The sequence below is a fragment of the Moschus berezovskii genome, chromosome 8 (assembly GCF_049115385.1).
Source record: "Moschus berezovskii isolate FMDL1 chromosome 8, NW_MosBer_1.0, whole genome shotgun sequence".
Taxonomy (NCBI): domain Eukaryota; kingdom Metazoa; phylum Chordata; class Mammalia; order Artiodactyla; family Moschidae; genus Moschus; species Moschus berezovskii.
In genome coordinates this window covers 27,900,876-27,924,150 of record NC_142467.1, presented here as the reverse complement: position 1 = coordinate 27,924,150, position 23,275 = coordinate 27,900,876, and the positions used below count along the sequence as shown (strand labels likewise).

The 23,275-nt window shown below is 37.3% G+C and overlaps 2 protein-coding genes across 5 annotated transcripts in view; one reads left to right on the top strand and one right to left on the bottom strand.

Moving 5' to 3' along the window:
* Nucleotides 1-5,159, bottom strand: part of TMEM167A (transmembrane protein 167A) — a 56,818-nt gene extending 51,659 nt beyond the window's left edge. The window contains exon 1 of the mRNA XM_088839289.1: nt 4,915-5,159. Coding sequence (XP_088695415.1) covers nt 4,915-5,159 — 245 coding nt within the window. The remainder of the gene's footprint in view (nt 1-4,914) is intronic.
* The window catches only part of XRCC4 (X-ray repair cross complementing 4), a 298,009-nt gene that overhangs the window by 15,465 nt on the left and 259,269 nt on the right, over nt 1-23,275 (top strand). For 3 of the 4 annotated variants that reach the window (XM_055428747.2, XM_055428744.2, XM_055428746.2), the window contains exon 2: nt 16,217-16,365. In XM_055428747.2, the coding sequence (XP_055284722.1) occupies nt 16,227-16,365 (139 nt within the window). In that variant the 5' untranslated portion in view covers nt 16,217-16,226. Of the gene's footprint in view, nt 1-16,216; nt 16,366-21,243; nt 21,369-23,275 lie in introns of those variants that run through there. The other variant, XM_088838494.1, reaches the window with a different exon arrangement.

Genomic DNA, 23,275 nt, shown 5'->3' with positions numbered 1-23,275 from the left:
TCCTCTTCACTTTCTGCCCTAAGGGTGGTGTCATCTGCATATCTGAGGCTATTGATATTTCTCCCAGCAATCTTGATTCCAGCCTGTGCTTCTCATTATGTAGTCTGCATATAAGTTAAATAAGCAGGTTGTCAACATACAACCTTGACATACTCCTTTTCCTATTTGGAACCAGTCTGTTTTTCCATGTACAGTTCTAACTGTTGCTTCCTGACCTGCATATAGGTTTCTCAAGAGGCAGGTCAGGTGGTCTGGTATTCCCATTTCTTTCAGAATTTTCCACAGTTTATTGTGATCCACACAGTCAAAGGCTTTGGCATAGTCAATGAAGCAGAAATAGATTTTTTTTGGAACTCTCTTGCTTTTTCGATGATCCAGTGAATGTTGGCAATTTGACCTCTGGTTCCTCTGCCTTTTCTAAAACCAGCTTGAACATCTGGAAGTTCATGGTTCACGTATAGCTGAAGCCTGGCTTGGAGAATTTTGAGCGTGACTTTACTAGCGTGTGAGATGAGTGCAATTGTGTGGTAGTTTGAGCATTCTTTGGCATTGCCTTTCTTTGGGATTGGGATGAAAACTGACCTTTTCCACTCGTGTGGCCACTGCTGAGTTTTCCAAATTTGCTGGCATATTGAGTGCAGCACTTTCACAGCATCATCTTTCAGGATTTGAAATAGCTCAACTGGAATTCCATCGCCTTCACTAGCTTTGTTTGTCGTGATGCTTCCTAAGGCCCACTTGACTTCACATTCCAGGATGTCTGGCTGTAGTTGAGTGATCACACCATCATGATTATCTTGGTCGTGAAGACCTTTTTTGTACAGTTCTGTGTATTCTTGGCACCTCTTCTTAATATCTTTTGCTTCTGTTAGGTCCCTACCATTTCTGTCCTTTATCCAGCCCATCTTTTCATGAAATGTTCCCTTGGTATCTCTAATTTTCTTGAAGAGATCTCTAGTCTTTTTATTCTGTTGTTTTCCTCTGTTTCTTTGCGTTGATTGCTGAAGAAGACTTTCTTATCTCTTCTTGCTATTCTTTGGAACTCTGCATTCAGATGCTTATATCTTTCCTTTTCTCCTTTGCTTTTCACTTCTCTTCTCTTCACAGATATTTGCAAGGCCTTCTCAGACAGCTGTTTTGCTTTTTTTGCATTTCTTTTCCATGGGGATGGTCTTGATCCTTGTCCTCTGTAGAATGTCAGGAACCTCCGTCCATAGTTCATCAGGCACTCTATATATCAGATCTAGTCCCTTAAATCTATTTCTCACTTCCACTGTATAATCATAATGGATTTCATTTAGGTCATATCTGAATGGTCTAGTGGTTTTCCCTACTTTCTTAAATTTAAGTCTGAATTTTGCAATAAGGAGTTCATGATCTGAGCCACAGTCAGTTCTTGGCCTTTTTTTGCTGACTGTATAGAGCTTCTCCATCTTTGACTGCAAAGAATATAATCAATCTGATTTCGGTGTTGACCATCTGGTGATGTCCATGTGTAGAGTCTTCTCTTGTGTTGTTGGAAAAGGATGTTTGCTATGACCATTGTGTTCTCTTGGCAAAACTCTATTAGCCTTTGCCCTGCTTCATTCCGTATTCCAAGGCCAAATTTGCCTGTTACCCCAGGTGTTTCTTGACTTCCTACTTTTGCATTCCAGTCCCCTATAATGAAAAAGACATCTAGGCATTTTCAAATACCAGCAATTCTCCAAAATTGGTTATGGCCAGCATTTGTTGTTTTTTCTGAGCAAACAAGGTTTTGTACTAAAAGATAGAAAATATTTTATACTACATTATTTTTGAAAGATTGATTATTTTAGTATCTGGCTTTGGTTAGGAGTTAAGTTCATTTTCATAATGAAAACTATTTACATCACTGGGTATCTTTTTGGATATCAGTATTTCTTTAGTTTGACGGACATTCTTGTATCTTTGCCAAAGAGGAGTATTCATGCAGGCAGAATTGAATTTGCATTTCACTTGTTAATTAAAGGTAATTTTCAAGGCATTGGAATTATATTATCATTGTTTTTAGTGAATCTACCAGTTTATTATTGGTATTTTAATTTATGAACACAGGATTCCTCATGTGAACATATTCTTAATATCTCTTGTTTTTATTTTGGGCCTGTAATTTGTTTTAAACATCGGAAAATGTAGAAACTTCATATATTATCTACCGTATATTAACATATCTCTTCCTTACCTTTTTGCTAGTACTTTAGCTCCCATCTAGCAAAATTATGTACCATCTTGTATTTTAGTTATAATTTTGTAGAACTCTTATTTTGTCGTGTGTTTGTAGCTAGATTAAAAGCTAATCAGGGCAGACAATGTTGCTTCTTCTTTTTTTTTTTTAACCTACTGGGTTTCTTATTGAGCATAGTTTGTACACAGTGCTTCTCATTGAATCTTGACTGGTAAGAGAGTGGACTTTTTGTAATTAGCTCCCTTCAAATAGATGTCAATTCATTATTTCAACCTAGTGGAAAGTTTGGGTTCCTTCTATGTACTGACTCTGAAAGCTTCCCTGGTGACACTAGTGGTAAAAAGCCCTGCCTGCCAATGCAGGAGATGCCAGAGACATAGGTGCGATCCCTGGACCTGGACGATCACTTGGAGGAAGGCATGGCATCCCACTCCAGTATTCCTGCCTGGTGAATCGCATGGACAGAGAAGCCTAGTGGGCTACAGTCCATAGGGTTGCAAAGAGCTGGATACGACTGAAGTGACTTAACATACACACACACACTGGCTTTCAAACTAACTTAACTTTGAATGACTTTTTAGGTCATTGAATGACTTTTTAGATTCTTCATTATAAAATTAAACTTATTTCTGTTTCACAAAGTAGCTTCATTTGTTGCTAAGTATTCTGTTGATTTGGAGAAGGAAATGGCAACCCACTCCAGTATTCTTGCCTAGAGAATCCCAGGGACGGAGGAGCCTGGAGGGCTGCTGTCTATGGGGTCGCACAGAGTCACACATGACCGAAGCAACTTAGCAGTAGCAGCATTCTGTTAATTCTTTGGGGAAAGTGTTTGTTTTCAAAAAATAAGTATTTCTTTTTTTTCTAAGCAATGTGATATTTCTGACTTCTTCCTAATGAGAAAAATCATCACTGATAATTCTGTATGTAGTTTGAATATTGTTGATGACTTTCATTGCATTTTATAGGCGTGAACATCTCTGATTCATTTCTATGTCAGTATCTTTTTAAGGATTTAGCTTCAAAATTGATGTTGTTGTAGTCAGAAGAAGACAATGGATTGAATATCTTTCTGATTAATATTCTGATTAATATGATTATTTCTTAGCTGTACTGTGCTTAGTCATTCAGTTGCATCCAACTCTTTGCAACCCCATGACTGTAGCCTGCAAGGTTCCTCTATCCATGGGGATTCTCCAAGCAAGAATACTGGAGTGGGTTGCCATGCCCTCCTTCAGGGGATCTTCCCAATCCAGGGATCAAACCCAGGTCTCCTGCCTTTCAGGTAGATTCTTTACTGTCTGAGCCACCAGTGAAGCCCAATTTCTTAGCTGTGCAACATGATTTTTTTGCTGCCTGCTACAGGTATTGGCTGCCAGATACTGCCATTACACAGTGTAGAAGCACAGACTCCAAAATCCTTATACCTTAATAACAAATGACTCTAATCTAGGTTAACTTCATTGCTTACTTTATTCAAATGTAGAGGTCCAAACATAGGAAGTCAACTTGACCTCCAATTCTAGTGGTACTAGAATTCTGAAGCTGCCAAAGTTCCATTGCAAAAGTCAATAGATATGTACTCTAAACTCACTGTTAAATGATTCAGTGGGCGTAATTCAGCTCAGAGCCTCTTCACTCAGGAGGAAGAGCTGGCAGAATCTCTCTGAATACGATGATCCTGGTATCCTCCCCATATTATGTCTTCTTTCTTTTTCCTCTAGTTGGGGAATGAGATGATTGACAGTGAGATCCTTGGAGGGTGATCATAACTGCTTTCAGTGCTCCTAGACCTTGAAACAATTGAAAGATATTCATAGGTATAGACTCGAGGTATTTATTTTAGGAGAGTAAATAGCATAAACAAAAGCACAGTTGCAAGGGTAGATACAGAATTCCTACTCACCTTTTGGTCTTAGACCTCATTTCCTTTCGAAAGCTTCCTATGACTCTGTCAGTCTGGGTGTGTCTAATCAGGGTTCCCTAGTTAACTCTTCTACCTCTTTATGGCTCTTACCACAATGTTTTTTAACATGTGTTTATTTGATTCTCTCTTCATGAGATTATAAATGTTCTGAGGTCAGGGGATATGGCTATTTTATTCACAGATCTATTCCCATCACCTATCATACTACCTCTTGTCAGGCAGGATTTGAATAAATGCTTATGCTTGACTTGCCATGTTTCAAAAGTAACTCTATTTGTGAGAGGCCAACTTGGACCTTTTTATCCAGTGACATTAGGAAAGATCAGATTTCTTAGGTAAAGACTCCCTATTCCAAGAGTGTGGGGACAAAAGAATTAGTTTCCGAATTAATAGAGGTTATACACCAATAGCCTTAAACAAAGCTGGAATAAGGCTGTTTTGTTTGGAACACTGGTGTTTTCCACCACCATTTATCAGTTCGTCAATTCTCCAGCATCAACTGGGTATCCAGCAATTCAATTCAGTTCTGACACTGTCTACGTGGAGTTAGTGTGTCAGTTTCCATAGATTAAAGGCTTCAGTCCCACAAGACTGCCCTCACTTCAGTTGCCAGTTGCAAGTTCTGAGTCACCAATACTTCTGATGTGCAATAAATTGGAGGTTCCCATTGATTATCTTCTCAGGATTGATAATTTGTTAGAATGGCTTACAGAACTCAGGAAAATACTTTGTTTTTATTTATTGGTTCGGTAAAAAGGATACAACTGAGGAATGACCAAACGGAAGAAATGCATAGGGCAAGATTTGGAAGGTTAGAGTGCAGGTCTTCTGTGCATTGACTGGGTGAGCTGCTCCCCAGTATTTTGAGTTGTTCACCAGCCCAGTGGCATTCCCCCCGCCCCATTTCTTTGTTCCAGAGGTTTTATAGAGCTCCATCTCCAGCTCCACACTCCTCTCTGGAGGGGGTGGGATTGAGGTTGAAAGTGCCAACCCTTTAATCTTTTGGCCTTCCTGGTGACCAGCCATATCCGGAGGCTAGTGACCCACCCTAAGTCAGCTTATTACCATAAACACCACATCCCTGACTACTGGGAAAACCATAGCTTTGACTATTTGAACCTTTGTTGACAAAGTGATGTCTGCTTTTTAATATACTGTCTAGATTTATCATAACTTTCTTTCAAGAAGCAAGTGTTTTTTAATTTCAGGGCTGCATCTTTATGGGGTCACTTGTAGTTTTCCATTTGCCATCGTCCCCACTCTTCATGCAATAAATGTGCTTAGGCTTACACCTGACCTGCAGAGCCCTTGCAGACATTAAGACTCACACTCTTAGTAAAATGTACGGGTCTTGGTTTAAAATTTAGGAATACAGATATCCATTCAATTTGAAAATGAATCACCTAGGGGGACTCAGAATTGAATCTTTTATTTTGAAACCTCTTTCCGCTAGAATCATCCAAAATATTTTCAGAGATGTGGTTGAAAATGTCTTAGACTCAGCAGTTATGGCAAAGAAGATATGTATGTAATTATCCAATTAAGTAGGTAAGTCATGATGTCCTGTTTATATTAATAACAGTATTATTTGAAGCATGTGACCTTCTCATCTTTATAGCTTAAAAATTGTTAAATATTGGCAATTTCTTGTGGTTCCTAAATATTTTTGTATGGCTGAATTAGGTAGTATCACCAGTTAAGGATATGTCTTAGGGATTTTTTTGGGGGGAGTTAACTCTCATTTGTACCCCAGTCTTACCATTCATCTACTTGTTTGCCATTAGAAAATAGGCCAATAAATGAGTATAGTTGTAAGTAAATGATGGATTTGTGAGTGGGGGAAAAGTATAGTACAAGTTTTGTCTTGTTTCCATACAAGTGCTTTTAGTTACATTTCAGTTTTGAGCAGCACATTTTTCAAGTAGAAAAGACTGTTGTGTGATCAGACCACCCAAAAATGACTGTTCTCATGCTTTGTACATTCCTCTGCTCAACCAGGGCCTGCTTCACTTGACTGACCTTCTTACATACTTGCCCCAAGCCCCAGGTAGTGACTGTTCTTATCAAAGGGATGGTGAGGGGGCACGCTCCTCTGCTACTTTCCCTGAGGAGCCCATCTGATGTCAGTTTCCCCTAAGATATACCCATTGAATGAAAAGTTCCAAAGAACAGCAAGGAGAGATAAGAAAGCCTTCCTCAGTGACCAATGCAAACAAATAGAAGAAAACAATAGAATGGGAAACACTAGAGATCTCTTTTGGGGAAGGAAATGGCAACCCACTCCGGTTTTCTTGCCTGGAGAATCCCAGGGACGGGGAAGCCTTGTGGGCTTCCATCTATGGGGTCACCCAGAGTTGGACACGACTGAAGTGACTTAGCAGCAGCAGCAGCAGAGATCTCTTTAAGAAAATTAGAGATACCAAGCAAGAAAACATTTCATAAAAAGGTGGGCACAATAAAGGACAGAAATGGTATGGATCTAACAGAAGCAGAAGATATTAAGAAGAGGTGCCAAGAATACACAGAAGAACTACACACAAAAGATCTTCATGACCCAGATAGCCACAATGGTGTGATCACTTACCTAGAGCCAGACATCCTGGAATGTGAAGTCAAGTGAGTCTTAGGAAGCGTTACTATGAACAAAGCTAGTGGAGGTGATGGAATTCCAGCTGAGCTATTTCAAATCCTAAAAGATGATGCCCTGAAAGTGCTGCGCTCAATATGCCAGCAAATTTGCAAAACTCAGCAGTGGCCACGGGACTGGAAAAGGTCAGTTTTCATTCCAATTCCAAAGAAAGGCAGTGCTAAAAAATGTTCAGACTACTGCACAATTGTACTCATCTCACATGTTAACAAAGTAATGCTCAAAATTCTCCAAGCCAGGCTTCAACAAGTTTACATGAGCCATGAAATTCCAGACGTTCAAGCTGGATTTAGAAAAGGCAGAGGAACCAGAGATCAAATTGCCAACATCTGTTGGATCATTGAAAAAGCAAGAGATTTCCAGAAAAATATGTACTTCTGCTTTATTGCCAAGAAGGCAATGGCAAGCCACTCCAGTATTCTTGCCTAGAAAATCCCATGGATGGAGGAGCCTGGTAGGCTGCAGTCCATGGGGTCGCTAAGGGTCGGACACGACTGAGCAACTTCACTTTCACACATTGGAGAAGGAAATGGCATCTTGCTCCGGTGTTCTTGCCTGGAGAATCCCAATGATGGGGGAGCCTGGTGGGCTTCCATCTATGGGGTCACACACTGTCGGACACGACTGAAGTGACTGAGCAGCAGCAGCAGCTGCTTTATTGACTATGCCATAACCTTTGACTGTGTGGATCACAACAGATTGTGGAAAATTCTTAAAGAGTTGGGAATAGCAGACCACCTTACCTGTCTCCTGAGAAATCTGTATGCAGGTCAAGAAGCAACAATGAGAACCTAACATGAAACAACAGACTGGTTTCAAATTGGGAAAGGCATGTGTCAAGGCTGTATATTGTCACTCTACTTATTTAACTTCTAAGCAGAGTTCAGTTCAGTTCAGTTCAGTCTCTCAGTCATGTCGGACTCTTTGTGACCCCATGAACAGCAGCACACCAGGCCTCCCTATCCATCACCATCTGCCGGAGTCAACCCAAACCCATGTCCATTGAGTTGGTGATGCCATCTAACCATCTCATCCTCTGTCGTCCCCTTCTCCTCCTGCCCTCAATCTTTCCCAGCATCACGGTCTTTTCAAATGAATCAGCTCTTCGTATCAGGTGGCCAAAGGGTTGGAGCTTCAGCTGCAACGTCAGTCCTGATGTTGAAATGTTATTAAATAACTTTCTAATCATATGAGGATTTTCTCCACTCAGTTAATTTTGAAATGAAGGAAGGTGACCATCTGTCCAAGATTCCCTGAGATTTTCCCAGTTTTAACACTGAAAGTCCAACATCCTAGAAAATCTCTCAACAACCTCAGGCAAACTAAGATGGCTGGTTACCATCAGGACTGATGTTCTTTAGGATGGACTGGCTGGATCTCCTTGCAGTCCAAGGGACTCTCAAGAGTCTTCTCCAGCACCACAGTTCAAAAGCATCAATTCTTCGGTGCTCAGCTTTCTTTATAGTCCAACTCTCACATCCATACATGACCACTTAAAAAACCATAGCCTTGACTAGACAGACCTTTGTAGGCAAAGTAATGTCTCTGCTTTTCAATATGCTGTCTAGGTTGATCATAACTTTCCTTCCAAGGAGTAAGCGTCTTTTAATTTCATGGCTGCAATCACCATCTGCAGTGATTTTGGAGCCCCCCAAAATAAAGTCAGCCACTGTTTCCACATCTATTTGCCATGACATGATGGGACTGGATGCCATGATCTTAGTTTTTTGAATGTTGAGCTTTAAGCCAACTTTTTTGCTGTTCTCCTTAATGGATGATATTTCAAATAGGAGTCTCTTCACTCTTTCTGGAATTTAAATATGAGCAAGGTGTCAAATTTTGAGACCTAAGAGGTCATAATTGCTAAATTTTTAGTGAGAAAATACTGTTGCTTAAGATCATATTATATTCCACAAACTGTCTTACCTCTTCATTTCTGTTGTGTCATTCTCATATGAAGTCTGCCATTAGAACTGGTTTTCTTGTGAACATTTAGAAAGTTTCCACAATGTTAAGTATACTCTTGTCCTTTCTGCCAAGGTTACTGGTAATCAAGACTATCCATGTAATGAATATAAAGAAAGTCATAGTCTTGGAACTTTGAGTCTAATTTTATGGGCGTTTTGGATCTAGGTCTTAAATTATATGTGGGGAATTTATTTCGGCCATTTTATTGTTTTTTAATACTCCATTGGATGAGAGAAAGGAAAGTAGAGGAAGTAGAATTTGAACAAATCACTGAAACTAATGATTATTAATGGTGTTTGCAAAAGATAAGCAGAGGAAATGAGCAGTAATATGATAATCTGGAATGCTAGCAGCTGGCATTCCAGATCATAAGGGATGATTGAGCATAGTCTATATTCATGTAAAGATGCCTTAGATTTTAGACTTATTTTATAGTTCTAGTGCTTTATTCCTAAAGCATCAGATTGTTTATTTAATGTCTTCCTTGAAAGTCAGCTGTATATTACAAATTTTTGATCAAGATTATACCAACAGTCTTAATTAAATTTTACTCTTACTTAGGGTAACCAGCCATCTTAGTTTGCCTGGGGTTGTTGAGAGATTTTCTAGGATATTGGACTTTCAGTGTTAAAACTGGGAAAATCTCAGGAAATCTTGGACAGATGGTCACCTTCCTTCATTTCAAAATTAACTGAGTGGAGAAAATCCCAATATGATTAGAAAGTTATTTAATAACCCTGTAAATTCTTTACCCTTAAAATTTAGCAAATTTTAGCTTGAAAATGTTATTTCAGGAAAGCATTTCTTCTATAGAAGGTTAATTTTGTTTTAATTGTTTTGACATTTTAAAATATAAATTGCTTTCTTGGTCATTTTTCAAAAAGACCTTAATTTACCCTTTGGTCAAGAAGATAGCCACAACCTACAAGGTGATATGCTATTAATAATGAAAATGGTAGAAATAAACTAATTAAAAATACTCAGTGTGGGAATTCTGATAAGATAAACATGGATAATCAGTGCTTTAAAAAAAGTACTAAACAGATAAGATAATAGTCCTCTTCTTTTCTTAAATTATTGTGTGATGTTTGTTTTTAAAGTAAATAGCCCAGTGACTGTTGCATAAACCTTTCTTTCCTTTTCTTTTTTTTTAATTTTTAATTTTATAATGCAGTATAGTTGGTTTACAGTGTTGTGGTAGTTTCAGGTGCACAGCGAAATGCTTCAGTTATACATATACATACATCCATATGTAATAGTGCTGCAGTGAACATTGGGGCTTGTGATCTATTTAAAGTGAAGTTGTTCAGTCGTGTCCAACTGTTTCTACCCCATGGGCTGTAGCCTACCAGTCTCCTCCGTCCATGGGATTTTCCAGGCAAGAATACTGGAGTGAGTTGCCATTTCCTTCTCCACTTTCTTTCCTTTTCATCTCGCAATTATATATAGTCCTGTCCTTGAATGTTTGTAGTATGGTAGAACTTTAAAAAATTTATCGCCACACTTTTGGTTTACAATTTATATATTTTTCTTTTCCTCTTTTTTTTTTTTTAAAGGAAGGTCAAACAAAATAGTGTGATCAGGCATCTAATTACAGCCTATTAACAGCATGTGCTGTGTGCTAATCTTTATTCTGAGCTCACTTTAGGTATCAGCCTACTTTTCTCAACAAGGGGGCACTTAAGTTAATTGCTTCATTAGAAACATGAATTTAGCCTTTTCTGATCTGTAAGTACAGCTCCTTGGCGTTGCTGCAGAAGTTTGAACACCTGCAGCCCAAGCATCCTGAAAGGAAGACATAACTTACTATAAAGGAAAATGAAAGAAGCTCAAGTTCAAAATGGTGTTATCAATGATACAGTGTGGTCACTAAGAGCTGACCTAAGAGACTTGGCTTCTGCACGGCTTCTTGTCAGCATCCAAAAGGGCATACAAAATTCTTTGTAAACTAATTTAAAAAGCGTCTTGTTTATTCAGAAGCAACTGTGAATGGTATTTGTTCAGAGTCTAGATCACATCAATTGCATACCAGCCAACAACTTATTTCTCTTCTAAGAGAGAAGCCAAGTATCAAAGATACAAAGTACTAAAGATAAGCTTCTCAATTCTCAACTGTTCTGAGCTCTCAATAAAGCTACTGATGTACAAATTGGGGTGGGACCCAACTGTTTCCACCTGCAAGCTTGTCTTAGATCCTTGGCTCTGGCTGGGAGAGGTGCTGATACTAGTCTGACCTTTAGGGCCCTTAGAAAACAAAACACAGGCTTTCTTATGGCCCTGATCAATCAGTCCTTCCGAAGAGGATTCTACCCCCTTTCTTCAAGTACTAGTCTTATGGCAAAAAGCCCCATGGCTATTTCTGTTAACAGTGCTGGTGAAAGCAAAGAGATCCTTGATTCGCTTTTACTGAATTCTAAAACACATTCCAAGTCATCTTTTGTGGTTGAGTCTTAGAAATTTTGTATTTGATATTTAATTAGATGGTGACCTAAGTAAATGAATGAAATGCTTTCAAAATTGGTTCAAATAGTATATTATAAGGAAATTAAGACTCAGTTGCTATAAGGAAAACATTTATAAGGCTATTGAGCCATAAAATACTTACAGGATACTGAGTTGTCAAATTTGGACTTTTAATATATCAAGTCCTTAAGTGTGGTAACATCCAAAATTTCAAATATGAGTTTACTAGAATAACACAATCTTTAAAATAAAATCGTTTATTTTACTTTCATTTAGTTTATTTAGTTTGATCATTCGGTTTATTTTCTGTGGTGAGTATCTAGAGTTAATCAGAAAATTGGAAAATATCTCAAACACAAATAATTCAAAGATCTCAAAACTTACATATGATCCCTGAATATCTTTTTAACATTATTGAGATTAAAGCCTTTTATATTATTGTGGAAAGCAGGATTTACTGATAGGCATCTGGAAAATTGAATTTTAAATTATTTTTTTCTATAATTAGATATGTGTTACTTGTTTCAAACAAGCTAAGAAACAGCAGTGATACCAATTGCTGTTTTAGGGTATTTCTGAGTTGCACTAATGGTAACAATAGCCAGGGTTCTTCAGGCACATTTTAAGAAGAAATGGTCTGTATAAGTGTGTGTGTATCTTTGTGTGTGTATGTACATTCTGTAGAGGCAAAAAAAAAAAAAATGGCCTATATCAGTAGCTTGTATTACCTTTTGCCCTCCTAGAATTGTGGAATTTGGGTCCATTAGAATTATGTAAGCCTCTAAGTATGTCTTTTTCAATGATTGGCATAGAAAAGCAGTAACACATTTTCCAGTCATTTTCAAATTTGGGAATTACAGAGCATGTGGGGTAATTTATTGCATGTTTAGTGTATTGACTTATTGATTTAAAAGAAAATATTTACAATATTTACATTTCAGAATTAAGTACCTCTAGGCAAAGAAGACCTCAATGTAGGAAAAATTATTGACTAAATGAAATATTTAAACATAATTGTATTTTTTTCAGTGATTATGTTGTATTCAAACCTATGAATTTGCATATTTAAAATATGTTAGCATACTTAATTGACGTGACTGCATGTATGGTTATCTTATAACTGTTTTTCACTGGGAAGAAGAATACTTTTCTGAGTAAACTTTCAGTTCAGTTCAGTCACTCAGTCGTGTCCGACTCTTTGCGACCCCATGAATCACAGCACGCCAGGCCTCCCTGTCCATCACCAACTCCCGGAGTTCACTCAAACTCATGTCCATCGAGTCAGTGATGCCATCCAGCCGTCTCATTCTCTGTCATCCCCGTCTCCTCCCACCCTCAATCCCTCCTAGCATCAGGCTCTTTTCCAGTGAGTCAACTCGTCGCATGAGATGACCAAAGTATTGGAGTTTCAGCTTTAGCATCAGTCCTTCCAATGAATACCCAGGATTGATCTCCTTTAGAATGGACTGGTTGGGTCTCCTTGCAGTCCAAGGGACTCTCAAGGGTCCTCTCCAGCACCACAGTTCAAAAGCATCAATTCTTCGGCGATCGGCTTTCTTCATAGTCCAACTCTCACATCCGTACATGACCACGGGAAAAACCATAGCCTTGACTAGACAGACCTTTGTTGGCAAAGTAACGTCTCTGCTTTTTAATATGCTATCTAGGTTGGTCATAACTTTCCTTCCAAGGAGTAAGCGTCTTTTAATTTCCTGGCTGCAATCAGCATCTGCAGTGATTTTGGAGCCCAAAAAAATAAAGTCTGACACTGTTTCCACTGTTTCCCCATCTATTTCCCATGAGTAAACTTTAGGTAGATATTATTGCTAATTCATCAATTTAGAGGTATGTTACACTCTTAGTTTTAAATATTTTTTTTCTTTCATTCTGGCCATTTCTCTACTTCCTTGTACTTTTTATGTAAGATAGTACAGCTCTAGCATTCTATAATTAAGCATGCCTCTCAACCCCCCAGCAGATAGAGAAATCAGCTTAGTTTTGTGAAGAGCTGACAGAATGAGTTGTTTTTATTTTCATATTCACTTGTTGAGAAAAATATGATGCTTTATTTATGAGAACATAGTAGTTTTAAATTGAGAAGGCAGATTAAAATAGCTTAACAGTTTGGTGTTGATGAAAACTTAACAGTTATTAATGAAATAGCAATTAATAATTTACCTTTGTAATATCATATTATTTAAATTGGTCATAATAATTTGAGGCAATTTTATCCTCTTCCCCCAAATAAAAGATTGGAGTATTCTTTTACCTTTGTTAGGATTATCTAGTAAGAGATTCATGCTATGTGATTAAAGGATAATTCTCTCTAGTTTTTCATCTTTGAAGTGTGCGCATCGTTCCTGGTTTTGACTTTTTATGTTTTTTCTTGGCATATTTGTAATTTTTATGGTATTTCTTTTGTTTGTTAGCTTCTATAGCTTGTTGTGCTGTGCCGTGCTTCATTGTGCAGTCATGTCCAACTCTTTGTGACCCCATGGACACATGGAGAGTCTGTTCAGTGCCTCTGTTCATGGGGATTCTCCAGGCAAGAATACTGGAGTGGATTGCCATGTCCTCCTCCAGGGGATCTTCCTAACCGAGGGACTGAACCCAGGTCTCCCGCATTTCAGGCGAATTCTTTACTGCCTGAGCCACTAGGGAAGCCCAAGAGTACTGGAGTGAGTAGCCTATCTCTTCTCCAGGGGATCTTTCCAACATAGGGATTGAACCAGGGTCTCCTGCATTGCAGGTGGATTCTTTAATAGCTGAGCTACCAGGAAAGCCCTTCTATAGCTTAAGGTTTTGCAAAGGATTCTCTTGGTACCCTTATGACTTAAATGGAGGTACGAGCAATACACCCACCTAATAATAGCAATTGATGTCTGAGAAGCTTGTTTTTAATGGCAAGACACAGAAGTCCAGTGCTTCAGCTTGTTCTGCTCTACATTTTACATAAGTGATTTTAATACTTAGAGGTTTATCAAATTTTTAAATGGCAAAGCCATAGAGAGATTATAAATGTGTTGGATCACAGTAACAGAACCACTATTCAGTGTAACTTTGACAAGCCAAGTATATAATATGAAATTGCATACCTGCAAAGAACAAACAAAACAAAAATTGAACTTTGTGCACATATTCAGTCACATGATTTATGACTAAGGTAACCTGGCATTGCAGTAAGAAAGGATAGTCTTTAATACATATCCCCGGCATCTCCAACCAGCCTAGTGTTTTGCGCTTCCCTGGTGGCTCAGAGGTTAAAGCATCTGCCTCCAATGCGGGAGACCCGGGTTTGATCCCTGGGTCGGGAAGACCCCCTGGGGAAGGAAACGGTAACCCCACTGCAGTATTCTTGCCTGGAGAATCCCATGGATGGAGAAGCCTGGTAGGCTACAGTCCACGGGGTCGCAAAGAGTCGGACACGACTGAGCGACGGAACGGAACTGGGTCAATTAGATATCCACATGGAAAAAATCAAAAATCTAGTTTGATCTCTTCTTGACAATTGATGTACAAAATTCAGTTCCAGATGAATTGTGGATCTAAATATGACACATGTAGTTATAAAACTTTTAGATAAACATAGAACATCCATATGGTCCATATAGTCAAAGCAATGGTCTTTCCAGTAGTCATATATGATGTAAGAGTTGGACCATACAGAAGGCTGAGTGCCAAAGAATTGATGCTTTCAAATTGTGGTGCTGGAGAAGACTCTTGAGAGGCCCTTGGACCACAAGGAGATCAAACCAGTCAATTGTAAAGGAAATCACACCTGAATATTCATTGTAAGGACTGATGCTGAAGCTGAAGCTCTAATACTTTGGCCACCTGATGTAAAGAACTGACTCACTAGAAAAGACACTGATGTTGGGAAAGATTGAAGGCAAAGAAGAAGGTGGCAGAGGATTTCAGTAAGATCGTCAATATGAAAAATACAACTTTTAAAAGTATTGGCAAGATTTAACAGATATTCCTCAAAGCAGCTTGTTCAAAGTGCAGTCAAGATATGAAAAGAATTCAACATCTTTATTAATTAGGGAAATGTGTATAAACCACAATGTAGTATTATATACCCACCAAAATGGCAAAAATTATAAAGATGGGGAATGTTTTTAGGAACATGGAGTGATCAGAACTCTCATATACCAAGTGTGTAAATTGGTACAAACCTTTTAGACAATTTTTGGCTGTGTGGTACTAAAACTGAGCATATGCTTATCCTCTAATCCACAAATTACACGCATATATTCATAGGTATATACCCAACAGAAAAACTCAGATATTTGCTAGCATGTCTATGGTAGCACTATTTGTGATAGTCAGAACCTGGAATGTACTCAAATGCCTGTCACTAGTGGGTAAGTGGATAAATAATTGTACCATGTTATTGAATATTGTACAATTGTGAGCATGATCTATAACTCTAAGAAACCATATGAATGAATTTCTTAAACGTAATGATGAACAAAAGAAGCCAGACACAAATAAAATGCTGTATTACATTTATGTGAAAGTGCAAAAGTAAAATTCAAATCTCAGTTAAGAAAGTGGTTTTGGGGGACGTGGTGACTGGAAGGGGGGTGTTGTAAGAATGAGTTCTGGGGTCATCATGTACTGCTTCTTGATATATGTATGGCTTATATGGATTTGTTCAGTTGAAAAGTTTCCAATTTGGATTTTAGATATATGTACTTCTGCCTGGATATAAATACTTCAATATTAAGTTTTTAAAATGTTGAAGATAGTAATTTTTATTCAGCTATACAACTTGAGCAAATCATTTGTCATTTATAAGTCTCTGCTTTTCTTATTGATTAAAAATTGTGAATTGATACTGAATAGAACTGTGATTTACTGAGTTTATGGTTGGCTATTAAACAACTTTTTGTTTTACTTATTTCCTTAGTGCTTTGTATAACTCAAGAGACCAATACAGAAAAGTCACTATTTGATAGTCACAGTTTCTCACAAAAATATTTATTTTTTTCTTTTATGACAGGTGATCAGAAATGGAAAGAAAAGTAAGCAGAATCTGTCTTGCTTCTGAACCTGATATAATTCATTTTCTACAAGTTGCTTGGGAGAAAACACTAGGATCTGGTTTTGTTATTACACTTACTGATGGGCAGTCAGCTTGGACTGGGACAGGTAATATTAAAAGTGAATTTTTTAAAGAAAAATTAATATAATGTGCTATATTTCAGTCCTCAGTGATACTTCAAATTAAATATTTAATTGATATTGGTTAAAATTAACATTTACTTGTTATTGCTGTCAAATTTACCATAGATTTGTAATATTAATGATGTTTTCTATAAGTGACATTAATAGAAATGGGGAAAAATACCCTTTTGCGTCATAGTACTTGATCAGAGTTTTAAAAATTATCTCTTTATATAAAACATATAAAATAGTATTTTTTATATGTATCATTTCTTAGCACCCCAGGAAAATACTGAAATGAACAGGAAGGTGAATTGGCTAGGACAAAGCTTAAGAAAGTGAAGTGGTGTTTGTTTTCTTTTTATTTCATATTATTGTTTGAATTATTTTCCAGTGAACATATACTACATTTATAACAAAACGAAACAAAACTGTTAATAATAGCTTAAAATTTTGTAAACCAAGTTTCAAACCCATATGTGGGTTTTTGGCTATTATTTTATGAAATAGACTTTTGATTTTTTTGTCTTTGGTAATAACTGGATTAAAGATTTACTGATCTTGGCCCCGCTCATTAAAGCAAGACACAGTTTTCCCCACAGTCAGTCTCTCCCATCAGGAAGATTCCATAAGCCTCTTATCCTTATCTCTCTGAGGAGGGGCAGACAGAATGGAAGCCACAATCACAGAAAACTAATCAAACTGATCACATGGACCACAGCCTTGTCTAACTCATTGAAACTATGAGCCATGCTGTTTAGGGCCATCCAAGATGGACAGGTCATGGTGGAGAGTTCTGACAAAACGTGGTCATCTGTAGAAGGGAATGGCAAACCACTTCAGCATTCTTGCTTTGAGAATCCCATGAACAGTATGAAAAGGCAAAAAGATATGACACCAAAAGATGAACTCACCAGGTCGCTAGGTGCCCAATATGCTACTGGAGAAGAATGGAGAAATAACTCCAGAAAGAATAAAGAAATGGAGCCAAAGCAAAAACAACACCCAGTCGTGGATGTGACTGGTGATGGAAGTAAAGTACGATGCTGTAAAGAACAATATTGCATAGGAACCTGGAATGTTAGGTCTAAGAAAGTAAATTAGAAGTGGTCAAACAGTAAATGGCGAGAGTAAACGTCGACATTTTAGGAATCAGTGAAATAAAATTGAATGGGCAAATTTAACTCAGATGATCATTATACCTACTACTGTGAGCAAGAATCCCTTAGAAGAAATGGAGTAGCCCTCATATTCAATAAAAGAGTCCGAAATGCAGTACTTGGGTGCTATCTCATAAATGAAAGAATGATCTCTGTTTCCAAGGCAAACCATTCGGTAACACAGTAATCCAAGTCTATTCTCAACCAGTAAAACTGAAGAAACTGAAGTTGAACAGTTCTATGAAGACCTACAAGACCTTCTAGAACTAACACCCAAAAAAGATATCCTTTTCTTTATAGGGGACTGGAATGCAAAAGTAGGAAGTCAAGAGACACTTGGAGTAACAGGCAAAGTTGGCTTTGGAGTATAGAATGAAGCAGGGCAAAGACTATCAGAGTTTTGCCAAGAGAAGGCACTGGTCACAGAAAACACCCTCTTCCAACAACACAAGAGAAGACTCTACACGTGGACATCACCAGATGATCAATACCAAAATCAGATTGATTACATTCTTTGCAGCCAAAGATGGAGAAGCTCTATACGGTCAGCAAAAACAAGACTGGGAGCTGACTGTGCCTCAGGTCATGAACTCCTTATTGCCAAATTTAGACAAATTGAAGAAAGTGGGGAAAACCATTAGGCCATTCAGGTGTGACCTAAATCAAATCCCTTACGACTGTACAGTGGAAATGACAAATAGATTCAAGGGATTAGATCTCATAGAGAACCTGAAGAAATATGGATGGAAGTTCATGACATTGTACAGGAGGCAGTGATCAAGGCCATCCCCAAGAAGAAGAAATGCAAAAAGTCGAAATGGCTGTCTGAGGAGGCCTTACAAATAGCTGTGAAAAGAAGAGAAGTGAAAGCCAGAGGAGAAAAGGAAAGATATACCCATTTGAATGCAGAGTTCCAAAGAAAGTCAAGGAGACATAAGAAAGTCTTCTTCAGTGATCAGTGCAAAGAAATAGAGGAAGACAACAGAATGGGAAAGACTAGAGATCTCTTCAAGAAAATTAGATATACCAAGGGAACATTTTGTGCAAAGATGGGCACCATAAAGGACAGAAATGGTATGGATCTAACAGAAGCAGACGATATTAAGAAGAGGTGGCAAGAATACAAAGAAGAACTATACACAAAAGATCTTCATGACCCAGATAGCCACGATGATGTGATCACTCACCTAGAGCCAGACATCCTGGAATGTGAAGTCAAATGAGCCTTAGGAAGCATAACTATGAACAAAGCTAATGGAGGTGATGGAATTCCAGTTGAGCTATTTCAAATCCTAAGAGATGATGCTGTGAAAGTGCTGCACTCAATATGCCAGCAAATTTGCAAAACTCAGCAGTGGCCACAGGACTGGAAAAGGTCAGTTTTCATTCCAATTCCAAAGAAAGGCAATGCCAAACAATGTTCAAACTACTTCTCAATTGCACTCATCTCACACGCTAGCAAAGGAATGCTCAAAATTCTTCAAGCCAGGCTTCAACAGTACATGAACCGTGAACTTCCAGATGGTCAAGCTGGATTTTGAGAAGGCAGAGGAGCCACAGATCAAATTGCCAACGTCCATTGGATCATCGGAAAAGCAAAAGATTTTCAGAAGAACATGTACTTATGCTTTATTGACCACACCAGAGCCTTTGACTGTGTGGATCACAACAAACTGGAAAATTCTTAAAGAGTTGGGAATAGCAGACCACCCTATCTGCTTCCTGAGAAATCTGTGTGCAGGTCAAGAAGCAACAGTTAGAACTGTACATGGAACAACAGACTGGTTCCAAATTGGGAAAGGTTACATCAAGGCTATATATTGTCACCCTGCTTATTTAACTTACATGCAGAGTACATCATGTTAACTGTTGGACTGGATGAAGCACAAGCTGGAATCAAGATTGCCGGGAGAAATATGAATAACCTCAGATATGCAGATGACACCACCCTTATGGCAGAAAGCGAAGAAGAACTAAAGAGCCTCTTGACAAAAGTAAAAGAGGAGGGTGAAAAAGTAGGCTTAAACTCAACATTTAGAAAGTAAGATCAAGGCATCTAGTCCCATCACTTCATGACAAATAGATTGTTAAAGATTTTGGCTTCCTGTACTGAACAAGCTTTCAAATAGAAAATTTTACAGTTCACTGGAAGATGGCCATTTGTTTTCAAAGATGTTGAAGTTCTCAGTTTCACAAATGTTTAATACCCTTTATTATTCACTTTTATTTTCTTGAGTAAATTTTAATTATAAAATATGTAACTAAGTAGCATAACATTGTTTCCATGTTTAGTTAAAGCTTATACATAAATGTAATTTGGTTTGGCACTTTACAGATAGACAATAAGATGATTAAGAACATTGAAACAATTAAATAATTGAAACATGAAAATGAATTTCCTTCCTATACCTCATCCTGTTTTTTGTACAACTTTTTGATTTCTGCAGCCTTCAATTTGGGTAATTTTTTTTTCTCTTTTCATTTGAGTGAAATTAAAAGGATGTGGTGTTTCTTTTAATCTCCCACACACTAAACTCCGTGATTTATTTTCCATTAGCAATGTTTTATCTAATGAATGTTTTGGGGTCTAATTATCATGTGGTCTATCATCAGTTCAATATTATAGAAGGTTATATCACAGGGTTAAATCACAAAGTGGGTTAGTGATCAATGACTGTTATTTGACTTTCACAAGAATTAGTCAGCAGTAAGAAACTTATGTCACTCATCTTGGAGTAAAATTCACTGAAGAATAAACTTTATCAATGCCTTTATTATCAAATAATTATATCTGCTTATATTTGTTCTAAACACTGATATATTTGGTGACCTATATGGAAATTATGTGACAGAGCTCAGTAAAAATGAATGAAGAGTAATGAAGTGGGTCCATGATGTGATGACTTATTAAGTTTGTGTATCTTCTCAGCTCTGACACAAACTTAGAATATATAGTCTTTCGGTTCATTCTACATCAGAATCCAAGGTAAAGAGCCCTCTTTCCTTACTTTCATTTTCACGTACCCACAAATGTTTTCGAAGTGATTCTTTCTTTTATCCTACCTGCCTGAAAACAATTCCTTATTTTTTGTTGGCCTGCTCACTTTTTATGCCATATTATGTCGTTCATCTGTATCCTTACTGAATTTTATTATTTCCATGGCTTTTATCCCCAGTTGCTGAAGTTTTTAAAAGGACCATTGAGTGCTTACAGCTGTGGTTCCTCCAGTACAAAATTCAAAACTGGTGACCAGATTGTTTTTCTAGGATTGAAGTTCTAAATAGGCAGTCAGAATTTCACATAGACTATTACAGGAAGTGTTCAAGTAAAAAAATTTTTTTCTTAAACTGGTACCTTTTTTTAAAAACATATTTTTTTAAAGGAGAGGTGTAGATATAAATAATTTTCTTTCTTATGTTTTTTTCTTCTCAGGAAATATTTCATAACACTAACCAATGCAGCATTTGCAGATGGAGTAACATATGGGCATATCTAAGATTGTATCTAAAAGGATATCTAAGATGTCAGCACTTGAATCACGGCTCCATAAGGCTGGCATTTTTCTCTGTCTAATGGTTGTATCTCTGGTGCCTAGAATAGTGCCTGGTACATAATAGATGCTCATTAAGCGGTTTCAGAAATTACTTGTTGTTTAGTTGCTAAGTTGTGTCCCACTCTTTGCGACCCTATGAACGTAGCCTTCCAGGTGCCTCTAACCATGGGATTTCCCAGGCAAGAACACTGGAGTGGGTTGCCATTTCTTTCTCCAGGGAGTCTTCCCAACCCAGGGATTGAACCTGTGTCTCCTGTTATCTCTTACAATGCAGGTGTGTTCAATAAATGGATTGAATCAATATATTCCATTAAATATTTTCAGAAAACTATCTTTTCATTGTAATGAAATTTAAAATACTTCTTACTAGATGGTGTATCAGTAGACATACTTTATTATTTTTTAATTTAATTTTTGTTTTATATTGGAATATAGTTGATTTACAGTGTTGTATTAGTTTCAGTTATACAGAAAAGTGAATGTTATACATATACATATATCCATTTTTTTTCAGATTCTTTTCCCATGTAGGTTATTACAGGATATTGAGTAGAGTACCAAGTATTATACAGTAGAGCCTTATTGGTTAGGTATTTTATATGTAGTAGTGTGTATATGTTAATCTCAAACTCCTAATTTATCTTTCCCCCATCCCCCACCTTTCCTGTTTGGTAACTATAAATTTGTTTTTGAAGTCTGTTGAGTCTCTTTCTGTTTTCTAAATATGCTCATTTTATCATTTTTGTTTGTGTGTGTGTGTTTTCTTTAAGTTTTTCTATAGTTATATTCAAGATAGTTTCTATAGATTATTTCCTATTTCTCTGTGAAATATCAATAATATCTTTCTGTAGGTACTTATACTCTTCAAAACAATCCAAACAGAAAATATGAAATTATTCCTCAGATTAAAAAGCATTTGTCTTCTTATATGTTTTTTCAGGAGAGCTAATAGAGTATTTGAAAGATTAATATATTTGATATTGGTGATCTTAAATGTGCAATGCTTCAGAGGGAGAAAAAAATATGTGGAAGTATTTTAGAAGCTGTAAAATTGCACAGAAATATTTTTATTCTTACTTTTTTTCAGAGACTGTGTTGAGACTCATATTTCAATATCAGAACTTATCAAACATTCATTATAAAAGATACATGGGTGCATTCCCAGACTCTGTTCCTCATTGCCCATCATGGGGCTTCCAGACAGTTGAAGGCACATGGACCAAAGTTATGGAAAGCTGTTATATTTTTAAGGATCCTTTAATCAAGATTTTATTGTTTATATACTATTTCATACTAATGTGTTAATTTTTAGTATTATGGAAGTAGTTTATCTAATGTCCCATATCTGTTTCACCTCAAATCAGAACAACCAGAGAGATATAAGTATGAATCCCAGTTTTATTACTTACCTTCTTCATGGTCCTTGACCATTACCTGATCTCTCTGAGTCTTACTTTTATCATATGTAAAATGAGAATATCTGTCTTTCATTGTTGTAAGGAATAAAATAGATGAAGTGAAGGTTGCTCGGTTGTGTCCGACTCTTTCGACCCCGTGGACTCTTCAGTCCATGGAATTCTCCAGGCCAGAATACTGGAGTGGGTAGCCTTTCCCTTCTCCAGGGAATCTTCCCAACCCAGGGATCGAACCCAGTCTCCTGCATTGCAGGAGGATTCTTTACCAGCTGAGCCACCAGGGAAGCCTCAAAATAGATAAATGTAACCTTTAAAAAAAAAAAAACTATAGAACTCTATGGGACTTTCATCATTGTGATCTCGAGTTGACATGGGAAACTACCCAACCACACATACATTCCAAATAGATATTAGATTAAATCTTGTAATTTTAAAAGGAAATAAACAGATACATCGCAGTCTTTGAATATAAGAAAGAGAATCCCCAAGTGCCAATTGTGAAGATGTATCTGAAAACCAAAATAGTTAATGGGAGCTAAAGAACTAAGCTCATGTACTTCTGAATAGATACACATCTAATGACTGTCGTTGTAATACCTGAGAGGAATGGCTTGTTGAGACTGCAGGCCTTTTAGGAATTGGAGCTGAACTATAAAGATAAAGTAACCTGGAATTGATCCTATTAATAAAATCTTTAAGCAACAAATAACAAAAAACTACCCTGGCTCAGAGTAGTCAGTAAGGGCTCATTAGCTCATTTAATTGT